The following is a 24,433-nucleotide window of genomic DNA, read 5'->3' on the forward strand; positions in this document are numbered from 1 at the left end:
GCAAATTTGTACTTCCCAAGCGCTTAGTACAGTGCTCTGCACATAGTAAGCGCTCAATAAATACGATTGATTGATTGATTGATTGATTGGTTCCTCCCTCACCCTCCCCAATAATCCACTGCCACTCAAAGGAAAGGGGGTGCAGACCGCACGCACGCCCAGGGATCCTTTTTTATTAATGGTATTTGTTAAGTGCTTACTATATACCAGGCACTGTACTACAAGCAGCGTGGCTTAGTGGAAAGAGCACGGGCTTTGGAGTCAGAGGTCATGGATTCAAATCCTGACTTTGCCAACTGTCAGCTGTGTGACATTTTATTTTGTTAATGTGTTTGGTTTTGTTCTCTGTCTCCCCCCTTCTATACTGGGAGCCCACTGTTGGGTGAGGACTGTCTCTATATGTTGCCAGCTTGTACTTCCCAAGTGCTCTGCACACAGTAAGTGCTCAATAAATACGGTTGATTGATTGATTGATTGACTTTGGGCAAGTCAACTTCTCTGGGCCTCAGTTACCTCATCTGTAAAATGGGGATTAAAACTGTGAGCCCCCCGTGGGACAACCTGATCACCTTGTAACCTCCCCAGCGCTTAGAACAGTGCTTTGCACATAGTAAACGCTTAATAAATGCCATCATCATTATTATTATTAACAAATATCATCATCATTATTATTATTATTACTAAGTGCTGGGGTGGATACAAGGTTGTCAGGTTGGACACAGTCTCAGTCCCGCATGGGGCTCAGAGTCATTTTTTAATTCCCATTTTACAGATGAGAGAACTGAGGCATAGAGAAGTGAAGTGACTTGCCCCAGGTCACACAGCAAACAAGTGGTGGAGCCGGGAATAGAACCCAGGTCCTTCTGACTGCCAGGCCTGTTTGCTATCCACTAGGCCAACTCCTCCGGCAACTCACGTTTGCGCTCTTGCTAAACCTCTCAGGAAGGAATAGGCGGTTTCTTGGATCCCAGAATCTGTCCGACTCAGGCATTCCCAAGATGCTGGGTCCCAGGCAGCTCTGCTGCGTCCTAATAATAATAATAATGATGGCATTTATTAAGTGCTTACTATGTGCAAAGCACTGTTCTAAGCACTGGGGAGCTTACAACGTGATCAGGTTGTCCCACGGGGGGCTCCCAGTCTTCATCCCCATTTTACAGACGAGGTAACTGAGGCCCAGAGAACTGAAGTGACTTGTCCAAAGTCACACAGCTGACAAGTGGCGGAGCCGGAATTTGAACCCGTGGCCTCTGACTCCAAAGCCCGGGCTCTTTCCACTGAGCCACGCAGACGTGAGCAAGACCACGCCTTTGGGCCGGACTGCCTCAGGCTGCTGACAGAGAGAGCCCTCCTCGAACTAACTACCGGGCCCTCTTTGTCCAGCAAAATGAGAAGCAGCGTGGCCTAGTGGGAAGAGCCTGGGCCTTGGAGTCGAAGGACCTGAGTTCTAATCCCGGCTCTGCCACTTGTCTGTCGGGAGCCCTTGGACAAGTCACTTCACTTCTCTGTGTCTCATCTGTAAAATGAGGATTCGGACTGTGAGCCTCATGTGGGACAGGGACTGTGTCCAATCTGATTAGTTTGTATCTACCCCAGTGCTTAGTTCAGTGCACAGAGTAAGCGCTTAATAAATACCACTAAAAAAAATGGCTTCCAAGCCCCAGGGCTTACCACACTGTCCTAGGAAAACCTGACTCCTCATCTGAAATTGGCAAGCGTGTGCTACTGATCCTGTCTTGGAACTCTTGCGCGTGATTTCAACTCACTCTAAATAATCACAGTGGTATTTATTCAGTGCTTACTATGTGCTAAGCACTGGGGTAGAGATTTCTCAGAATGTACACTGTCCCCATCCCACCTTGTCTCACAGTGTATGAGGGAGGGAGAGCAGGGATCCCCTTTCAACAGATGAGGTAACTGTGGCCCAGATATATGTTGCCAACTTGTACTTCCCAAGTGCTTAGTACAGTGCTCTACACAGAGTAAGCGCTCAATAAATACGATTGAATGAATGAATGTTAAGTGATTTACCCACAGTCAACGGCTGAGGAGGGACTTGAACCCGAGTCTCCTGCCTCGCGGAACTGGGCTCTTTCCCCTGGGCCGCACTGCCTCCCTGAGTCTGAACTGATTGGGCTTCTACTTCTTAGGAGTCGCTGACCGGTGGCAAGAGGGGTAAGTCCATTTCCTGGAATTTTCTTGCAGAGAACGCTCTTCTTGGCCAGAACTTCATGGGGCGTTTTGTGGCCCTGATTGAGAGCGGAAACTTCCTCCTCCTCCTGGATTCCAAGGCATTCCCGGCAGACACCACCGTGCGCTTCCCCCAAAGAGGCGGGGGCCCGGACACTGCCCCGAGCGTGCAGCTGGGCTGCCGGAGGGGCTTCGTGAGGACCTCGGCTCCCGACCGGACCGGCCTGGAGTCCCCGGGTTGCGGTACATCAGCTTTCGATCTTGTCCTTCGCGGCCGGTGTTAGTGGGGAGGGCGTTGGAGAGAGAAATCGCAAAGGCAGAAAACACATTTCCAACACCAAAAAGCATCTCCGGAAGAAGAAGGTCCGCCCCCCAAAACATCTCCAGAACCAAGCAGGTCCTCCCCTTTCCCCCTCCCTGCCCCGCCACATTCAAACCTCTCCAAAACCAAACAGGTTGGCCTCTCCGAAGCATCTCCAGAACCGAGCATGTTCTCCCGGCTCAAAAAAACTCCATAACCGTGGTATCTGTTAAGCGCTTACTGTGCATCAAGCTTCGTGCCTAGAACGGTGCTTGGCCCAGAGTTAGCGCTTAACCAATAGAATAAAACAAAAGCACTGTTCTAAGTGCTGGGGAAGATAGAAAATCATCAGGTCAGACACAGTTCCCTTTCCCACACAGGACTCACAGTCTAAGAAGGAAGGAGAACAGGTATTGAATTCCCATTTTGCAGATAAGGTAACTGAGACCCAGAGAAGTTAAGTGATTTTCTTAAGGTCATCATCATCATCAATCATATTTATTGAGCGCTTACTATGTGCAGAAGGTCATTCAGTAGGCACTGGAGGAGCCGACATTAGAACCCAGGTCTTCTGAATCCCAGGCTTGTGCCCTTTCCCCTAGACCGTGCTCCTCAGTCTAAATGGGTTTTTCCAAATTGAGCAAGCCTTGACAATCCAGAAGGAGCAGCATGGCCTAGTGGATAGAAAATAGGCTTGGGAGTCAGAGGACCTGGGTTCTAATCCCACTTCTGCCACTGATCTGCTGTGTTACCTGGGGCAAGTCGCTTAACTTTTCGTGCCTCAGTTACCTCATCTGTAAAAGGGGGATTAAGACTGTGAGTCCCAAGACTGTGAGCCCACTGTTGGATAGGGACTGTCTCTATATGCTGCCAACTTGTACTTCCCAAGCGCTTAGTACAGTGCTCTGCACACAGTAAGCGCTCAATAAATACGATTGATGATGATGATGACAGGGACTGTGTCCAACCTGATTTGCTTGTAATGACCCCAGCACACTTAGTAAAGTGCCTGGCACATAGTAAGTGCTTAACAAGTACCACAATTATTAATAATGACAATAATGATAACCACCTGGTAGATGTTTTCCCAGAAACAATGCCTTTTCTTTCCAATCAATAAGTAGTATTTATTGTCTGCTATGTATGGAGCACTTTAATGAATGCTCCGGCCCATACAGCAAAACGCTCACCCTCTGAATTCACATTCACAGCTAAGGGTTTCACATTCACCTTTCCACCTTCCCAACAACAGCCCATGGAAATTCAGTGAAAACCTAACACAAAACCATCCCTGCCAAGGGAGATAATAGTGACTAGGAGAAAGGCGATATGGATTCAAAATCACAGGGAAGGTTGAATAATTTTTATCAATTAATCAGTACTCTGTAATAATAATGGGATTTGTTAAGCCCTTACTGTGCGTCTAGCACTGTTCTAAGCGCCGGGATAGATACAAATAGATGTACTAAGGGTCTCAGCACTTGGAAGAGAATAACGGAGTTGTTGGGAACTTACAGTCTATCTGGAGAGACCGACACTGAAATAATTTACCCAATTATGTGGCCTAATGGAAAAAGCATGGAACTAGGAGTTAGAGGACCTGGGTTCTAATCCCAGCTCTACCACTTATCTGCTGTGTGAGCTTGGGCAAGTCACTTAACTTCTCTGAGCCTTGGTTACCTCATCTTTAAAACAGGAATTAAGACCGTAAGCCCTATGTGGAAAAGGGACTTTATCCAACCTGATTATCTCGAATCTACCACAGGCTTGGTATAGTGAGCACTTAACAAATGCCATTAAAAAAAAGATAAGAGGATAAAAGGAGAAGTGGACAGGTTCATACGTTAGCACATAACTAGTGTCTCGAAGTGCAGTGTGGCATAGCTGGAGAGCTATGGCCCTGGTTCCAGTCCTGGATCTGCCACCTGTCTACTGGGTGGCCTCCCCATGCCTCAGTTTCCCCAGCTGTAAAATGTGGATAATAATAATAATGTAGGTATTTATTAAGCACTTACTATGTGCCGAGCACTGTTCTAAGCACTGGGGAAGATACAAGGTAATCAAGTTGTCCCACATGGGGCTCACAGTCTTCATCCCCATTTTACAGATGAGGTAACTGAGGCCCAGAGAAGTTAAGTGCCTTGCCCAAAGTCACACAGCTGACCAGTGGCAGAGGTGGGATTAGAACCCATGACCTCTGACTCCAAAGCCTGTGCTCTTTCCACTAAGCCACACTGCTTCTCAGTAATGATACCTGAACCTTGCATCGTAGGACTGTTGTGGAGAGTAAAGGAAAATAACTAATTAAAGTGCTTAGGCAATAAAAGCACCCAGTAGAAACTTAGGTATTATTATCAGCACTAAGTGCTTAACAAATACCATTAACAAATACCATAAATAATAGTAAGAGGGATTTGGTTAGACCGAAGAGTCCATTTCCAGGCGGTAACAATTAAATGGTACCCTGAATCCCATAGGGGACGGGATGTGGTCGCGTGCAGTGCCAGGGCCCGAGAAAAGATCGCTGTCAACATCCCCAGCTGCCTCTTGGTTTCCGTGGGCTTCAAAGCCATCCTAATTGCTGTTTCTCCTTGCAGTTGTTTGTCCTGCAGGAAGCTATTCTCAGGAGGAAGACTGCATTCCCTGCCCAACAGGATTTTACCAAGAGCAGGCAGGCAGCAGCGCCTGTGTCCAATGTCCCAACGGCAAAACGACCGTTTCGGTGGGAGCCTTCAGGAGAACTCACTGTAAGTTCCGGGAGTTAGTTCCAAGGATGGGCTTCCACACCATTCCCCGGAAACCTCACCATTCAATCACAAGTCTTCATATCCGTGGCTCAGTAGAAAGGGCACGGGCTTGGGAGTCAGAGGGCATGGGTTCTAATGCCGACTCTGCTGCTTGTCTGCTGTGTGACCATGGGCAAGTCATTTAACTTCCCTGTGCCTCAGTTTGCTTACCTGTAAAATGGGGATTAAGACTGTGAGCCCCACATAGGACAACCCGATTACTTTGTATCTACCCCAGTGCTTAGAACAGTGCTTGGCACATAATAAGAGCTTAACAAATACCATCATCATATCCGACAGACGATTACTCTCCCCTCCTTCAAAGACTTATTGTATAGGCACATCTCCTCCAAGAGGTCTTCCCTGACTAAGCCCTCCTTCCCTCTTCTCCCTTCTGCATCTCCTTGACTTTCTCCCTTTATTCTTTCCCCTTCCCAGCCCCACACCACTTATTTCCGTATCTGTAATTTCATTTATCTCTATTAATGGCTGTCTCCCCCACTAGACTGTAAGCTCGTTGTGGGCAGGGAATGTGTCTATTATATTGTTGTACTGTACTCTCCCAGGTGCTTAATACAGTCAGGTAATCATATTTATCGGCCATGTGCTGTGTGCTGTATTTATCGGCCTCCTCCAGGAGGCCTTCCCAGACTGAGCCCACTCCTTCCTCTCCCCCTCCCCCCCCCTCCATCCCCCCCACCTTACCTCCTTCCCCTCCCCACAGCACCTGTATATATGTTTGTACGTATTTATTACTCTATGATAATAATAATAATAATAATGGCATTTGTTAAGCACTTACTATGTGCAAAGCACTATTTATTTATTTTATTTGTACATATTTATTCTATTTATTTTATTTTGTTAATATGTTTTGTTCTCTGTCTCCCCCTTCTAGACTGTGAGCCCACTGTTGGGTAGGGACCGTCTCTATACATTGCCAAATTGTACTTCCCAAGTGCTTAGCACAGTGCTCTGCACACAGTATGCGCTCAATAAATACGATTGAATGAATGAATGAATGCAGAGCACTGTACTAAGCGCTCAGGAGAATTCAGTACAATAAGTAGGCACATTTCCTGCTCCCCAGTGAGCTAGTACAGTGCTCCGCACACAGTAGGTGCTCAGTAAATACTATTGACTGACATATAGTGAGCACCTCCCGTGGGCAGGGAACTGTAGTGAGCGCCCACGGGTCTCCAAGACTAAGGCCATGTGGGTGTGGGGAGAGAGAGAGGCTCCCTCTTCCTGCTTTGTCCACTCCGGCCAGGTGTCACCGATTGTCAGAAGAACCAACAGGGCTTCCAGTGTGACGGCGATGGCCAATACAGCCCTCGGCAAGAACAGGCCGGCCGGCCGTGGTCTTTCTGCGTGGACCATCTGGGCAGGACACTGGGCTGGACAGTGACGCCGGGTGTGGTGACGGAGGCCCAGTGCCTAGGTATGGACCCCTCAGAAGGGAGACGGGTAAAGCAGAGTTGAGGAATGTCGCGGGAAGACTATTTCCCCTGCTTATGTGGCTGCAGGAGGGGCCTGGACACTGGCTCCCGATGTAGCCAACTCTTAAAGGACTCACGGCAACAGCCTTGACCCTGTCCTCCCTCCCTGTCATCCTCCAGGCGCCCAGCACCCTTGGCTGTATGGATTCTTAATTGCCAGGGTGCCTGGGCATATGGGCAATATCTTTTCATTTGGAGGGTGGGGTTGGAAAAAGTGGAGAATATGGGCAGAATGGGGGTTTGGGAGAAGCAGACTCCCAGAAGTGAACATTTTGTCCTTTTTGTCCCTGGCTGGAAACACCCGGGTCTGGTTAGACAACTGAGGCAGGCAAGGCTGGAGTCCAGCCCACACGGCTGTCGGGGCCGGTGCCCATCTCACCCCCTGGGGAGTAGGCCCCTGTATCTGGGCTCCCTGGTAAATCTAAGCTTGCATTGGGCAACTCTGCCAGGTTGTCCAAGATGATCCTGGCCTGTTTACAGCTCTCTTGAAGTCCAGAGGCAGAGACTCCTGAATACCCACTTTGTGGCTCAAATCTGCTTCTCCCAGCTACATTTCACCCCAGAGTCAGCCCTGAGAGCCTTCCTAATGTGGTTCCCCTCCCCAGCTCCCTTTCCCCATCTGCTCATCCAAAGCCAGTTCTACCCCTGCTCGCCATCGCCACGATGCTATTTGCAGGGTGGTGGCGGGGGTAACCTGTGGGTCTCTTCAGCCACCATTCCCCATATACACTCTACTCACATCCCCAGCTGCCTGAGTCTTATGGCACTTGTGTGTGAAGATATTAGTAGGGGCCTGCAGGACCTGTAAGATGGCCTGATTCTAGTCCAAAAGCCAGTCAACTTGAAGGGGTATCCTTTCACTAGGTAGAAATCTCAGGCTCTGGGACCAGAGATGCTTTGGTCTTTTTCCCTCCTCTCTCTCCTCACTCCTGTCCCTTCTCCCATCTCTCCTCCCTCCTCCCTCTTCCACCCTCCCTCTTCATCTTCCTCTGGCCTCCCTCCTCACCCTCCTCCATCCTCCCTCCTCATCCTCCTCCCACCTCATCCTCCTTGTCCTGTAAGAGGGTCTACGAAGCTTTTTGCTGCCCCTGTCAGAGGGAGCTGTGCAGTGGGGTTGGCTGGCCACGTAGTTGGCTCCCGCCACGTTGCTTCCGAGCCCCTGCCAACTGCCCAGCTGTGGCAGCAATTATCCAGTTTTCCTGTCAATCCTGGCCCACTAGCTGGCTGGCAATAATGGACTGTAATAATATGCATCTCTTCTAAGTGATGGGGTCTCCCAGTGGGAGTCTCAGCCCTGAGGCTTCAGGACCAAGACCTTGCAGAGAGAAATTGGTTCTAGTGCTATTGATTTGGGTAGTGCCTCTCTCTGCACTCTCTTGTCCCTGCCCTTCATGTCCCCTTTGAGACCCAGAGGGCAATGAACTAGTAGGCGAGCAGGGACGCAGTGTTTGAAAAGGATGGCCAAAGTGACGGCAGACTGGTGCCAATGCTGGGCCGTGGTGCTGTGATCCGGAAGGCGGTTACCTCGGTAACCGCTGTGGTCTCCCCTGCCCACATGAGCCACCTGTTTTTTGGCTGTTTGTGGGCAGACCGGGACTAGAACCCAGGTCTCCAGCTGTCCAGAGCTGTACTGTTTTCACTGGACCACAGCAGGGCTTAACAATAATGATAGCAACAGAATCCAGGCCATAAATTGGTATTTCCTGTTAAGAAACTCTTTTTTATGGCATTTGTTAAGTGCTTACTATGTGCTGAGGACTGTTCTGAGCACTGGACTAGATCCAAAGGTATCAGATTGGACACAGTCCATGTCCTACATGGAGCTTGCAGCCTTAATCCCTATTTTACCGATGAACTAACTAAGGTACAGAGAAGTTAAGTGATTTGCCCAAGGTCACACAGCAGACAAGTGATGGAGCCGGGATTAGAACCCAGGTCCCTCCTTCAGACTCCCAGGCCTGAGCCGTTATTATGAAAAGCTAGTGCTGCTTTCATTGCTATTCACACTCTTCTGGGGAGATTCCAGTTATGAATACCTGGGAGACTCAAAACCAACCTCTTTCCCATATTCCTTCAGCATTCTAATAATGGCCCAACTCTCTGTGCAACTGCTCCACTGATTTCCCAACTGATGAGCGATTTAAAAATAATCATGAAAAATCCCTTGCAGCTATAAAACTACCTTTGCATACACATCCTCTTCCCAAGTTAAACGGTGCTTCCTTGCTTTTAGTGCTGCGGAAATTTGAGAACGTCCCCGGGTCCAAATTGATCATTGGCTCAGAAGACGCAGTGATTCTCCGCTCTCAAAGCGTCACTGTGGAATCCCCACCGTTTCAGTGCATAGCAGGTAAAGGAAGGTTCTGCCATAAAGGGGCCAGAGGGAGACCTTGAAGGAAGAAGTGCTCCCCAGTTCATTAATGTGGTATTTATTCAGCACTTCCTACATGCCAAGCACAGAAGGCATAGTGCTCTGCTAGATACCAGAGAATCAGACTGGGCACAGTCCCTGTTCCACTTGGGTCTCCCACTCTAAGAAGGAGAGAGAGCAGGGATTTTACCCCCATGATACAGATGAGGAAATGGAGGCCCAGAGAGGTCAAGTGACTTGCCCAGGGTGATGCATCAGGCCACTTTGGGAGCAGAGACTAGGCAGGGAGGTTCTCCCGCTTCCCAATCCAGAGCTCTCTCCACTAGGATACCCTACCGTCCGACTCAGGGCAGAGTGGAAATGCAATCTGGTGGTTGGGAGGCCGGATGTGGTCTGCATCCCAGCTGCCCTAGCAGGATGGTTAGCTTTTCAAGGAAGCCATCAAGGCAATCCCATAAATAGCTGAATGTTTTCGGGGATGTGGTGAGGAGGACCACTGGGTGGCTTGCAGCTGAGCTGCCCGGCATGGGAGCAGCTGGGCTGGACCCCCGGAAGAGTTGGAGTCTGTTCAGGATGATGCAGGGACAGACCCCGGGGGGCTGCCCCGGGACAAGGTTCAGGGTTCTTGTCTAGGAGCCCGGGGGTCATCCCGCACCCTGGAGGGAGCTGGCTGAAGGGTCTCAGGAGGGCTGGATTATACTGAACACGGAGGTCTGAAGCTGACGGTCCCTGGCGGTGTGGGTCCATGGCAACTTAACCACAGGAGCAGAGGTCAACCACAGGCCGGCTGGCACAGAGGGACACAGTGGGGCTGGCATGGGAGGGACCTCCCCAACACTAATGCGGGGGTGCCCGCTGCATAGAAAGCCTTCTGGGCTACCCTTCTGGCCAAGTCTGCCCCTAAGCGCTTAGTACAGTGCTCTGCACACAGTAAGCGCTCAATAAATACGATTGATTGCACCTGCCCAGCTGAACGCTCGCCTCTCTCCTCAGAGAGGAGATGCCGTGCTGAATTGAGGAGATGTTTCTTTGGGACTCCACGCAACTCCACTGTAAAGGTCCCAGGTCTTAGGATTCTTCCTGGATGTTGCCAGCAGCACTTAATGTTCTCTGAACATCATCAGGGAATTTTTAGGGGTTAGGGAATCCTCAGACATTCAAGGAGGTCTTCTGCCAGCCTCCTTCTGGGGCTGGGGAAAGGTGTCCCTGCCACCCTTCCTCTCCGCCATGGACCCCGAGGCTGAAAGGAGTGTCTTCCACCAACTGCTCTCAACACCCCAAATATTTCATCACCATCTTTAACAGACCTCAGCTCATGCTTGGCATGTTCACCTCCAAAAGGGCTCCCCCCGACCCTCTCCGACTTGGAGGAGGGAATTACCTTTGATGTCTCTGCCCAAGCTTAGTGAAGAACAATGGATCAAATTCACTGCGGGCCGGGCCTCAGCTGTTTAAGGAGGATAGCCAACTAGATGTTGGGGTGTTTTTTCAGACTGTGCAGCTGATGAGAAGTGCGGGTTCGTGGCCTTGGTACCCGAGCACTCCCAGGTCCGCTGTGATCTCTACGCTGGTTCCGATGACAACTTCGATTGCCTGGCTACTGAGCAGGTTGGTCAGGGCCCCGAGTGTATCTGGTTTTGGACCACAGTAGCACTTAACCGGTGACCCTTGGCATTCTCGGAGTCGGTAGACATTAGGCTGAGTAAAGAAATTAGGCTGCTTTGAAATTGTTCCGTGGGCACAGTTAGTCCTTCAGTATTTATTGAGTACCTACTAAGTGCTAGGCACTGTACTAAGCAGTTGAAAAGATTCCTCGAGACTGGATGCTCCTTGGAGGCAAGGATTGAGTCTGCCAAGTTTATTATACTCTACCAAGTACTTTGTGCAGTGTTTTGCACACAGTGAGTGCTCAAGAAGTACCGTTTATTGGTTAAGTAACTGGTCCAACAAAAGCAAGACCCATGTCTTGTCAGAGAAGCAGCCTGGCTCAGTGGAAAGAGCCCGGGCTTTGGAGTCAGAGGTCATGGGTTCAACTCCCGGCTCTGCCAATTGTCAGCTGTGTGACTTTGGGCAAGTCACTTAACTTCTCTGTGCCCCAGTCACCGCATCTGTAAAATGGGGATGAAGACTGTGAGCCCCTGTGGGACAACCTGATCACCTTGTAACCTCCCCAGCGCTTAGAACAGTGCTTTGCACATAGGAAGCGCTTAATAAATGCCATTATTATTATGTCCCCTGCCCTCAGGTAGTTTACAACCCAATGAGAAAAATAGTTTACAGATGGCGAAAGGAGGGAGGAGAACAAGGAGAAAACAGGAAGCAGTACGAACGCATCAGCTCAGAACAGCTAAACCAATAACTCAATGTTCAGATAAATATGTAATTGAAGTGTAAGTGTAAATAAAATTGGGCCATTTGTGGAACTCAGCTCCAGAATAGGGACCATCTCGATCCAAGCCTCAAGAACAAACACATCATTTCTTTCATCCCCCAGGAGCAAAGTATCCTGGGAAACTCTGCTATCAGCAGCTTTGGGCGTCTGAGCTGCCGGCTCCGAGTGAGTAGCAGCGATAGGGAGGCCGTGACCGTGTACCTCAAAAAAGGTATGTTCCGTGAACAGCTTCGTGTTTCCCCTCCCAAATCAGTCCTCTCTCAGGCCTCACGGTTTCTTACCCTGGCCCAGTCCTGAGAAGCAGAATGGGACAGTTTCAAGTGAAATGAGGGGTGATGGGGAGGCAGGTCCCTGCGGGATTTCTGGCCGGCCTCCTCCTGACCCTTGAGGAGTGTCCATCAGAGCAACAGTGGGAATGCCCTCTGCTGCCATGGGCGTTGTTTTCCTGGTGAGGCAGAGGCCTGGGGGAGGAGTCTCGCTACTCTAACGGGGGTCACTCTCAACCATCTGGGATGGCCCAGGGTTGCTGTTCTTAAGGGCCCCCTCCTCAGCCTTGGTCGTCCAAAGAGCTGAGGCCCTTCTCAAGCAACATCGGAGCTTCCAGGACTGAAGAAGGTGGGGGTTTCTGGGGTCCATCTTTACGTAAGATGGATGGGTCAGTTGAGGGAGTGTCACTCTAGCATCTCTGCATTTCCGTTCTTGGAAGCCCTATATTTTTAACCTTATTTGCCCAGAGTCCCCTGGCCAATCCTACCTTTTGGAGCAGTGGGCCAGGGGGAGGGATGAGCCGGGAGAGGGAAGTGAAGACCCCCTCCCCATTAGAGGATTGGGAGGCGAGGCCCTGCAGGGTCCCAGGGGCCCCCGCAGCATCCAGAGCTTCAGTCAGCCAATTGTATCTATTGAGCACTTACTGTGTGCAGAGCACTGTACTAAGTGTTTGGGAAGGTACAATATAACAGACACATTCCCTGACCACAATGAGCTTACAGTCTAAAGGTGGGGACAGACATTAATATAAATAAATAAATTACAGATACGTAGAGAAGTGCTGTGGGGCTGGGAGGTGGGGTGAATAAAGGGAGCAAGTCAGGGAGATGCCAAAGGGAGTTGAAAAAATGGAAAAGAGGGCTCTGTCAGGGAAGACCTCCTGGAGGAGATGTGCCTTCAATAAGGCTAAGAAATGGGGGAGGGTAACCGTCTATCAGGTATGAGGGAGGGCGTTCCAGGCCAGAGGCAGGATGTGGGGGAGAGGGCAGTGGCCTCAGGCCCCCGTGTGTGGGCTGGGGGAGAACCCGAGTGGCTCTGAAGCTCTGGGGTGGAAAGGGAAAGCCCACGTCTCCGGCACAGCTGAATCCAACTTCTTCCGGTGCTGCCCTCTGCCTCCTGGCCTGAGCTCACCGCTATCCCCTCTCTGTCCCGGTACTGGGAAACACAACGCAGCAGGCCGGAAGGCAGCTGGCTGAGCCTCAGGTCGGAAAAGCACTTGAGACCCGAGCTTGGATTGGTGGAGCGAGAAGAGTGCAGGTGTCTGCACTGTTTCCATAGAGAACTCTGTCAGAGGGAACAGAAAATGAATAGGAAAAAAAATTAAAAAGTGAAGGGCCGGTGTCATCTTTCTCAGAGGGATTTGGTGTGTTGAATGGGCCCTCCTGGCCTCTCCAAGGGAGGTAATTATCCCCCATCTTACAGATAGAAAGATGGAGGCACAGAAACTTGACCTCAGCTATTCAGATTTATGGCAGATCCAGAAGCTTTCTAGGTGATCCTAGCCTCTGCTTGTTGATATCTGTGTACCATTTTGAGCCTCCCTCTTCTCTCCCTCTCCATCCCCCCTTCACTTTTTTTCTCCTCATCCTCCTTCTCCTTCCCATCTTCTTCTCTCCATCCGCCTCCTCTCCTTCATTACTGTCCTTCCCCTCCCTTCACGGACTTCTTCTCTTACTCTTCTCCCTCCTCCTCCTCATTACACTTGTCCCTCCCTCTCCTCTGTATCCTCTTCTTTCTCCTTCTCTTCTTTCTCTTCCTCCTCCTCATTATCCTTCCTCCTCCTCCTGCACCTCCTCTTCTTCCTCCTCCCCCCCACCGACCTTTTCACAACCCAGGCCAGGAATTCACCACCACGGGACGCAAAACCTTTGAGAGGACGGATTTCCGGAGCACCCTCTCGGGGCTCTACAGCTCGGTGGGGTTCTCAGCCGCGGGGGCCAACCTGACGGACGTCCACCTCTTCTGCCACCAGGCCTGTGGCCGGACTCCCTGCTGTGATGGCTTCATCCTCTCCCAGAGCCGGCTCCGTGGGGGTAACTGCATTCATTGTCTAACCGGGAAGCTGCCCAGAGAAAGAGTGCCAGGGAGCACTATAGCCATCCCTGGGCTGCTTCTCTATTTGTTATTCTTTCACTCATTCATTCATTTAATCGTATTTATTGAGCACTTACTGTGTGCAGAGTACTGTACTGAGCGCTTGGGAGAGTACAATATGACAATAGACGAATCCCCCACCCAGAACAAGCTTACCGTCTAGAGGGGGAGATGGACATTAATATAAATAAATTGCAGATATGTATATAACGTGGGGCTGGGAGGGAGGATGAATAAAGGGAGCAAGTCAGGATGACACAGAAGGGCGAGGGAGAAGAGGAAAAGAAGGCTTAGTCAGGGGAAGAGAGTAATTCTTATTACAATTATTATTATGGTATTTGTGAAGCGCTTACTATGTGCGAAGCCCTGTTGTAAGTTCTGGGGTGGAGAAAAGATAATCAGGTTGGACACAGTCCCTGTCCCATATGATGTTCACAGTCTAAGTAGGAGGGAGAACTAATAGTAGTAGAATGGTGTTCATTCAGTGCTTACCGGGTGCCATGCACTGTGCAAAGCACTGGGATAAATCAAGATAGATTGAAATGACCATTTTCCCTTCCACCCAATCTACGAAACCCAGGTTACCACCAACAATCCTCCCTCCAAACTTGTGTATTTGTTTATCCCCAACCTCAGCACTTCTGCATATACCATAGGACTCTTCCACTGGACACTCAATTCTTTATTACTGTTTGTTTTGATTTTTCATCCCGGTATAGCCAACCTACTCCCTTTCTAATTCTTGTTCTTCTTACTGACCCCCTTTTTAAAAATCTTTCTACATCTCTCTTTCCTCGGGAGAGAGCAAGGTCCCGGTGGTCAGAGAACATGGTTTTTATTGTGCTTTCCCAAGCGCTCAGTCTAGTGCATTCAACCCAGTAGGCGCTCAGCAAGTCCCACAGCAGGTACGTCTCAAACAGCCTCACCTGTTGTCCCCCGGCTTTAGGATATGGGATTTCCACAGCTCTCTTCTTAGGGGAGCTGCCGTCTATCTCTGTGACCCTTAAAACTCCAAGTTGGACTGCTCTGAAGCCTGTAGTCAAGTCCACTGCCAAGGCAGTGAGATGAAATCACAACTTAATTGCTCAGAGAATCAGCAGATAGCGTGAACAGTGTGCGTGGAGGAGCCAGACTCTTTGATTCGGTTGGAGCCGTGGGTCGTGTGAAATGCAGTAACCCAGGCTGGGGGAGAAGGGGGAAAGAGGAACCCAGCATCCCAGTGTGATTAATCTGCCAAACTTTCATGGGGGTTCACTGTGCCAGACAGCGAACAGGGGCTTTGATTATGACTGGCTACCCCAAGGATGGCCAGCCTCAAGGGCCGTGGCAGTGTGGCCCGAACCGCAGGGCAAACTTGGAGTGGGTTCCTCCGGCCCTCTGGCAGCTTCCATCATTTTGGGGGTTTCGGACACGGATGCTGCAGTGTGGAGACTGAAGAATCCCGTGTAGGCGTCGGGATCACCCTGTACAGCAATCCCCTTGGCTTCTGGGACTTCATTTTCCAGCAGGCCTAGATTGCACTTAGGTGGTCCTCAGGACAAGCCTAGACTATTAGAGGTTTCCTTCCAGTTCTTGCAGGGGACTGGCTTGGGCTGGGTCAGACTGTACTGTAGGCCTGGGCCAAGGAACCACAGGGTTCTGGCCTAATTGTAGAAGTAGTGGTAGTGGTTGTAATGGTCTTTACTGAGCATCGACTGAGTGCAGTGCACAGTACTGAGTGCTCGGGAAAATGCAACAGAAGCACAAGACACAATGCCTGCCCACAAGGAGCTTCCTCTCTACCACGTGGAAATATTCCCGACCTGTGAGATCAGAGTGCAGCTCCCATTTCTGCAAGATGGTTCCATCACCCTAGGAGATCTTGCAGATGCTTTTGACGATTCGGGGGCGATTGGGGTCCCAACTTAATCGATCAGTGGTATCTATTGGCCGCCTCTTCAGTCAATCAGTGATATTTGTTGAGAACCTCTCGTACAAAATGGTTGGGACAGTACAGTAGAAGCAAATCAGGCATTCCTTGACCTCTAGGAGTTTATAATCTATTGGCATCTGTCCCACAGTTTGGCCTAATATTCCGATTTAGATAACGTAACTACCAGGAATGCTCGAGGGCCTGACTTTGCCCTGGTTCCAAGGATTCTGGGTGATGGAGCTCTTAATAATTCATTCATTATTCGTTCATTCATTCAACCGTATTTATTGAACACTTACTGTGTGCAGAGCACTGAAATCAGAGAAAACTTTCAATGCTGGCATAAGCTGCTCACTGGAAGAAATCCCTGGGAATAGAAGTATAGAAATCACCCCCGCCGGCCTGGTCGAGGAGCATATTTCCAGTTATGCCTGCATCGGGGCAAGGAACCTAGAGGCAGTTTCCAGTGAGCTCTCATGATGCGAAGAGCGGCCCAGGCCAGTCAGTGGCTTCTCGAGGGGAAGAGGTTCAATCTGTGTTCCCTTAGATCCCACGTGGAAGAATGTTCCCATTCCTTGGAACACTGAACCCAGGGAACATAGTTACAGGATACTTGGCCAGGCTCCCACTGGGCCATGAGCCCTGGGTCAGCCTGGGAGCTCCGGCATAACCAAGCTCGGCTCGACCCAATTCTCAGAGCTCTCTAAACGAAAGCAGGCGGGATCACCACACGAGCGCTGGACCTAGAGTTTGAGATGAAATCATTAGCTCGCGTCTGCCTAAGAGAAGGGGCTGAACCCTGCTGAGTCCTCTCTGTGAGTCTGCCAAATCCTTCACCCCTCCTGTCTTCCTCTGGCACTATACCATTCTGCTCTCCATTGCATCTAACCCACACAGGTTTTATTTTCACGTTTCAGAGTAGTTAATGAGTACTTACTGTGGGCAGAGCCCTGCCCTGGGCGTCCACTATGAACAGAGCTCTGTACTAGGTGCCTTATCTAGCACCCCATCTTCTTCTCCCACTCCCTTCTGCATCGCCTTGACTTTATTCATCCCCCTTCCAAGCCCCACAGCACTTATGTACATATCTGTAATTGTATTTATATTATTGTCTGTCACCCCCTCTAGACCATAAACTCAGCATGGACAGGAAACATGTCTGTTATATTGTATATTGTACACTCCCAAACTCTTAGTACAGTGCTCCTCACACAGTAAAAACTCAATACGATTAACTGACTAGTTCTCTCTAGAAAGTACACATGCTCCTTGCCTTCAAGGAACTTTTATTCAAATGGTGGAAATAGACAGACAGTAACTATTTACAGTGTGTGGAAACAAGAAGAGGAACCAAGATATGCAGTTAGTGGTGTGCGCATGTCAGAATGAATTAGCAGGATTAACAACTGAAATGACTTTTGACATTCTCACCCCGAGAACAGGTAGGAGATAAGTAGGCGCTAGGTTGGCTGTTGCGTTGATGCAGCTTGGGGAGTTTGGAAACGAATCACGATCCACTGGGGAGGATGTGGTGTAGACAAGGGAGCAGCAGCAGGAAAATAGCCAGGATTTCTCGATTTGTGATAATCAATGATATTTACTGAGCATTTCCTGTGTGCAGAGCACTGTACTAAGCACTTGGGAGAGTACATTGCAGCAGAGTTGGTAAGCACGTTCTCTGCCCACAACAAGTTTACGGTCTGGAGGATAATCACCCAGCCCCCCGGTGATGATGATGATGGCATTTATTAAGTGCTCACTCTGTGCAAAGCACTGTTCTAAGTGCTGGGGAGGTTACAAGGTGATCAGGTTGTCCCACGTGGGGCTCACAGTCTTAATCCCCATTTTACAGATGAGGTAACTGAGGCACAGAGAAGTTAAGTGACTTGCCCAAAGTCACCCAGCTGACAAGTGGCGGAGCCGGGATTTGAACTCATGACCTCTGACTCCAAAGCCCGGGCTCTTTCCACTGAGCCACGCTGCCATCTCTTCTCTGCAGAGTAATAGTGTGAGGGGATTTTTTGAGTTCTGGGCAATGTACTGAGCACCTGGGAGTCAGTCAGTTATATTTATTGTTCTCTTACTGTGTGCAGAGCACTGTGCTCAGCACTTGGGAGAGTACAACATATCAATATAACGGACACATTCCCTACCCACAGTGAGTTTACATTCTAGAAGGGGAGACAGACATTAATATAAATAAATGAATTACAGATGTGGACCTAAGTCCTGTAAGGCTGGGAGGGGGGCGGATGAATAAAGGGGGCAAGCCAGGGTGTCACAGAAGAGGCTTGAAGAAAAGGAAGTCAATCAATCAATCAATCAATCGTATTTATTGAGTGCTTACTATGTGCAGAGCACTGTACTAAGCGCTTGGGAAGTACAAATTGGCAACACATAGAGACAGTCCCTACCCAACAGTGGGCTCACAGTCTAAAAGGGGGAGACAGAGAACAGAACCAAACATACCAACAAAATAAAATAAATAGGATAGAAATGTACAAGTAAAATAAATAAATAAATAAATAGAGTAATAAATATGTACAAGCATATATACATATATACAGGTGCTGTGGGGAAGGGAAGGAGGTAAGATGGGGGGATGGAGAGGGGGACGAGGGGGAGAGGAAAGGAAAAGGAAAGGAGGGCTTAGTAGAATAACCCTGAAATTCCCTCCGCAGGGATGATCATCTGTGGGCTCCTGAGCTCCCCGGATGTCCTGCTGTGCCATTCCAGTGACCGGAGACCCTTCTCCCCATCCCAAGCTGCAGAGGCCGCGCTCTGTGGTGAGCTGAAGTCTGACCCGTCCAAGAGCCAGTTCATCCTGAGCCTGGCAGGGCAAGACTTTGCAAGTGAGTAAACCGTCCAATCCATCGCCCTCCCACCGCCTTCCACTCCCGGCCATCCTTGATCTGCTTTCTCCCATGGGCCCCCTGGAGTTTTCTTCAACACGCCTCTCTATCAATCGTATTTAGTCACACAGTGGTATCTGTTGAGCGTTTACCGTGTGCAACACACTGGACTGAGTGCTTGGGAGAGAACAGCGTGGCTCAGTGGAAAGAGCATGGGCTTTGGAGTCCGAGGTCACGGGTTCAAATCCTAGCTCTCCGCCAATTTTCAGCTGTGCGATTTGGGGCAAGTCACTTCACTTCTCTGTGTCTCGGCCCACTGTTGGGTAGGGACCATCTCTATATGTTGCCAACTTGTACTTCCCAAGCGCTTAGTACAGTGCTCTGCACACAGTAAGTGCTCAATAAATACGATTGATGATGATGATGAAATCCTAGCTCTCCGCCAATTGTCAGCTGTGCGATTTGGGGCAAGTCACTTCTCTGTGTCTCGGCCTACTGTTGGGTAGGGACCATCTCTATATGTTGCCAACTTTTACTTCCTAAGCGCTTAGTACAGTGCTCTGCACACAGTAAGCGCTCAATAAATATGATTGAATGAATGAATGAATGTAAAATGGGGATGAAGACTGTGAGCCCCCCGTGGGACAACCTGATCACTTTGTAACCTCCCCAGCACTTGGAACAGTGCTTTGCACATAGTAAGCGCTTAATAAATGCCATTATCATTATTATTATTATTATTATTACTACAACATAACAGAGTTGGTAGACATGTTCCAAGCCCACAGTGAGCTTACAGTCTAAAGGGAGGTTGGTCTGGGGGTAGCACCCACAGGGGCAGGCTTTCCCAGGACAGTGCTGAGCCACTTCCAGGGGACAAGTAAGTTCCTGGGAGTCCGGCACCAAAGCTGACTGAAGGGCAAGTCGCTCTGGGTGTCAGTTTCGTGAATGGTCCACCATTGTGAGCCACCGTTGAGGTCATAGGGGGATTTGTTAGGGGTCACGGAGCACACGGGACCGGCCGAGAGAGTTTGGAAGACTCAGGGTAGACCATCCCCACCACTGCAAATGCAACTGTGGCACAGATCCTAATGGAAGAGGGACCAAACTCTCTCCTTTTCATTACTGGGGTCTACGCAATGCTAACCCAGGGGCCAGAACGCAGTAAACTTCTCTGTGCCTCAGTTCCATCACCTGTAAAATGTGGATTAAAGCTGGGAGCCACATGTGGACTTGGACTGTGTCCATCCTTGTTCCCCAGCTTATATCTATTCCAGCACTTAGTACAGTGCCTGGAGTATAGGAAGCACTTAACAAATACCATGAAATAAATGAAAAAAAGTCAGGCCCCAGCGAGATCACAGTCAAAAGCATCCTTTTTGAACCGAAGGGCAGCGCTGCCTCACTGTCCGATGTATGTGTGGCATATGTGTGTTTTCAAGTCTGCAATCCCTTCAATCCTTGCCCCTCCTGAATTTCCAATTGAGACCTGTCTGTGCCTCAAACTATTCACCTTTGGCTAGCGCAGGCCTCCCATTTCTAAGAAAAGAGGCTTAGAAAGTCCTCAGACGATGCAGTTTTCACTCTGGAAGACATCTTGGAGGGCAAATGAATGAGAACCATATGGATGAAACATCCTGGACCAGTCCCAGGGGCTTTGGAGCTGTTGGGGAAAGAAGGTCTTGGCAGAGAAGTTCTCAGGCGCGTGCAGATTCCAGAAGGCTGGAAAACAGCTTGGGGGAAGTGGACAAATGGGAGAGCTGGTCAGGGGGCCCTGACCCAGCCTGGGGAGCCAAGCACGAGAGGTTGAGGAGGGAGTCTCCTGGGCCGGTCATTAAGGTTTTTTTTTGGTGGGGGGGGGTTGGTTTTGATTTTTTTTAGGACATTGTTAAGCACTTACTATGTTTCAAAGACTCTACAGAGGCTGTGTTGGTTTGTGGGGAGAGAGGCCCACTTAATGCTTTAAACTGACCGTGCAAATAGCATCTCTCCTGGGGACTGTAATGGCATCAGCTCAGGGAGCAGGAAAGAAGCCAAGATCCAGGGCTGGTATTTGGAGGGTCCATCCTGACGTCTTAGGGCTCATGGAAGAGAAAAGGTGGCCTTCTAAACATTTTAGCAGCCCAACGTGTGTTCTGGTGTTTTTTCAGTCGGTGGCGTTTATTGAGTGCTTGCTCTGTGCAGGCACCGTCCTAAGTGCTGGGGAGCATAGAGTCCGTAGATAAATTTCCCACTCTCAAAATTACGGTATGTGAAGCCCTGTGTTAAGTGCTGGGATGAGACAACTGCCCAGATATTGCTGCCTAGAAGGGCAGGCAGGGGGGAAGGAGACTGCAGAAGCCACATGACTTAGTGGAAAGTCAGGTTCAAATCCTGCCTCTACCACTTGTTTGCTGTGTGATCTTGGGAAAATCGCTTAACTTCTCTGGGCTTCAGTTAGCTCATCTGTAAAATGGGGATTAAGACTGTGAGCCCTGTGGGGAACAGGGACTGTGTCCAGGCTGATTAGCTTGAATCTACCGCAGCAATTAGTACAGTGCCTGGTACCTAGTAAGCGCTTAAGAAATGCCTTTAAAAAAAAAGTCACAGGGCCTGGACACAGGTTGTGCTCTTCTAGGGAGACTTCATAGTAATAATAATTATGGTATTTGTTAAGCGCTTACTTTGTGCCAAGCACTGTACTAAGTACTGGGGTAGATACAAGGTAATCAGGTTGTCCCCTGTGGGGCTCACAGTCGTAATCCCCGTTTTTACAGATGAGGTAATGGAGGCACAGAGAAGTGAAGTGACCTGCCCAAGGTCACACAGCAGATAAGTGGCAGAGCCAGGATTAGAACCCATGACCTCTGACTCCCAAGCCCAGGCTCTTGCCACTAGGCTACGCTGCTTCTTCATGGAGGAAGTGGGGGGGCCAGGAGCCAGTATGAAGATTTGGAGGTGAGAGGGGGCTGAGAAGAGACTCAGGTGTGGAAGGAGAGGAATGGGGGGAATACAGGCCAGTGAAGGGAGCATTGAGGAGGAATCCCATTTTCACAATCAATATGGAGTGGTTTTAACTTTCATTTCAGGTTCTGAGCCTCTAGAGGAAGCTCAGGGAGCTGTCTCTACTTTCCAGCAGGTCTACCTCTGGAGAGGTAAGGGGGACTTCAGTCAATTGGGCACCTAGTGGGTACAGAGCACGGTACTGGTGGGCATCAACCTTTCGAAGTACAGAAAAACAGGGCATCATTTGGGGCCAACGGGGCACGCTTGGCCCACAGGACGCCTGACCCACTGGAACACAAATGAGTATACTCAAAAGGGGCTCTCCCCACTGGCCTTTTCCCTAGATTCGGACGCGGCAGCCCGAGGCCCAGCAGCCGAGTGCGAGGCCGGCCGGCTCCAGGGGCCGGACACGCCCACGCTCACAGGTAATCCTCCGGGCGGTCCTGGGCCAAGAAAGCAGAGCAGGGGTGGCAGGGGTGGAGGGGAGGATGGGGTCAGCAGAGCAGACTGGCTCTTGATTCTGCTCCTGAGACATTCTGCACTGCACATAATAATAATAATGATGGCATTTGTTAAGCGCTTACTATGTGCAAAGCACTGTTCTAAGCGCTGGGGGGATACAAGGTGATCAGTTTGTCCCACATGGGGCTCACAGTCTTAATCCCCATTTTACAGATGAGGGAACTGAGGCTCAGAGAAGTTAAGTGACTTGCCCAAGGTCACACAGCAGACATGTGGCAGAGTCGGGATTCGAACCCATGACCTCTGACTCCCAAGCCCGGGCTCTTTCCACTGAGCCACACGCATCCTCATTGGTGACTGTAGCAGAGACCACAGAGAGGTGCTCAGCCTGTCACAGGACTTGGGTCCACTACCACACGATTAGAGATGGGGGAGGGCACTCAGTTCAGAGTACCCCCCCACCAAGCCAGGGAGCATGCTTACAGCTGAGGCGGATGATTAATCAATCAATCAATCGTATTTATTGAGTGCTTACTGTGTGCAGAGCACTGTACTAAGCGCTTGGGAAGTACAAGTTGGCAACATATAGAGACAGTCCCTACCCAACAGTGGGCTCACAGTCTAAAAGGGGGAGACAGACAACAAAAGTGGAGATAGGGCTGCAGTGGGTGAGGGATTTCTTATTCAATCGTATTTATTGAGCACTTACTCTTTGCAAAGCATGGTACTAAACGTTTAGGTGATGCAGGATAACTTGGAAAACTGTTTTCCCAAATGGTAGTGATGGTCTTTATTGGGCATGTACCAGGAGCCAAACACCGAATGCTTGGATTGATAGGAGATAATCGTGTCAGACCCAGCCCCGGTCCCAAAAGAGGTTTATAAGCTAAAAGGTATTACAGGCTAAAAGGGAATTATTTGTTCATATCTAGACTGTAAGTTTGTTAAAAGCAGGGAACTTGTCTGCTAATTCTGTTGTATTGGACCTTCCCAAGTGCTTATCCAGAGCCCTGCACTTAGGAAGCACTTGATAAATACCATTGATTGAGTAAAAAGACTGATTAATGCCCAGAGAGGCTAAGTGACTTGTCTTCAGAAAGGAATGGGAACAGGGTCTTCTAGCTCTCATTGCCGCTCTATGCCTACCAGGCAGCACTACCATTCTTCCCCTGTCCCTTCTGCTATCGCTAGAATTCTCCTGAAAGGGCAGTCAGGGCTGACGCTTATTCAGAAATCACCAGAAAGTTTCTTTATGACGCTTCTCCGAGAATGGTTCCCTCAACTGCCACAACTAAACCTTCCTGAACTCATGGGAAATTGGTCTACTTTTATAGACCCCCATCTGACACACACAAACCAGAAAAGATCCTTTCTTCAGGAGAGCGGCAGGGTTGCCTAGTGGAAAGAGCCTGGGGCTGAGAGTCAGGAGGCCAGAATTTTACTCCCAACTCTTCCTCCGGTCTGTTGTGTGACCGTGGACTAGTCACTTAACCTCTCTGAACCTAGTTTCCTCAACTTTAAAATGGGGTGCCCCTGATCTCCCTCTCTCCCTCTTAGATTGGGTGCCCAATTTGGGGCACTTTCCTGTCTTCCTCAAAAGAATGTAAGGTTCTTGAGGGCTTAGCACAGTGCTCTTCAGGCAGTAAGTGCTCAATAAATATGATTGATTAATTGATTACCAAGTGCTACGTGGTCCCTACCTAAATGGAGCTTACAATCGAACGGGGGAAGCGGACAATTCCGATGTGCTTTGGCCTGCCCTGGAAGCTTAGTAGAATTATAGCTAGCCACTCCATTCCCTGCTGGAGTGTTTTACTAGCAAAGAGATCTCATCCCATCGCCTTGGGAGATGAAATAACGGGCTGTCGGCTTTTCCAATTCAGCTCCAGCCAGCCGCTGTCTGGATTTTGTAGCTTTAGTGGGAAGCTGGGAGGGAGGGAGGAAAATAGAATTGAAGATACCCAGCCCATTACAGTCATAGTGATAACAAGGGTAATTAGAATGACGAATCAGGAATTCCCACGCACCTCTTTGAAGGGGCCATTACCAACTGTGGCCCTCTGAAATGGGAGAGGTTTAAACATATATGAATCCCTGTCTCACTGGCAGGCATTCTTTACTGAGAGAGGGAAAGTCAGAAATGGTCATGCCGTTAATCTGGTCCAGTCAATCAGTGGGATTTATTGAATGCTCACTGTGTGCAGAGCACTGCACTAAGCGCTTGGGAGAGTACAGTTCGACAGATTTGTTGGATGCAATACCTGCCCACATAGAGTTTACAGTCTACAGGGTGGGGGGGCAGATATTGAAGCAGATTAGGGA

The 24,433-nt window shown here is 49.6% G+C and overlaps 1 protein-coding gene across 1 annotated transcript in view; it reads left to right on the forward strand.

The window, feature by feature from the left end:
• The window catches only part of TG (thyroglobulin), a 163,035-nt gene that overhangs the window by 39,314 nt on the left and 99,288 nt on the right, over positions 1–24,433 (forward strand). Inside the window, exons 21-30 of the mRNA XM_038760069.1 lie at positions 2,206–2,433; positions 5,089–5,238; positions 6,548–6,718; positions 9,010–9,126; positions 10,640–10,755; positions 11,642–11,750; positions 13,642–13,839; positions 18,494–18,664; positions 21,733–21,798; positions 21,994–22,074. Of these exons, the coding sequence (XP_038615997.1) occupies positions 2,206–2,433; positions 5,089–5,238; positions 6,548–6,718; positions 9,010–9,126; positions 10,640–10,755; positions 11,642–11,750; positions 13,642–13,839; positions 18,494–18,664; positions 21,733–21,798; positions 21,994–22,074 (1,407 nt within the window). The remainder of the gene's footprint in view (positions 1–2,205; positions 2,434–5,088; positions 5,239–6,547; positions 6,719–9,009; positions 9,127–10,639; positions 10,756–11,641; positions 11,751–13,641; positions 13,840–18,493; positions 18,665–21,732; positions 21,799–21,993; positions 22,075–24,433) is intronic.

The sequence above is a fragment of the Tachyglossus aculeatus genome, chromosome 18, assembly GCF_015852505.1.
Source record: "Tachyglossus aculeatus isolate mTacAcu1 chromosome 18, mTacAcu1.pri, whole genome shotgun sequence".
NCBI classification, from domain to species: Eukaryota; Metazoa; Chordata; class Mammalia; order Monotremata; family Tachyglossidae; genus Tachyglossus; species Tachyglossus aculeatus.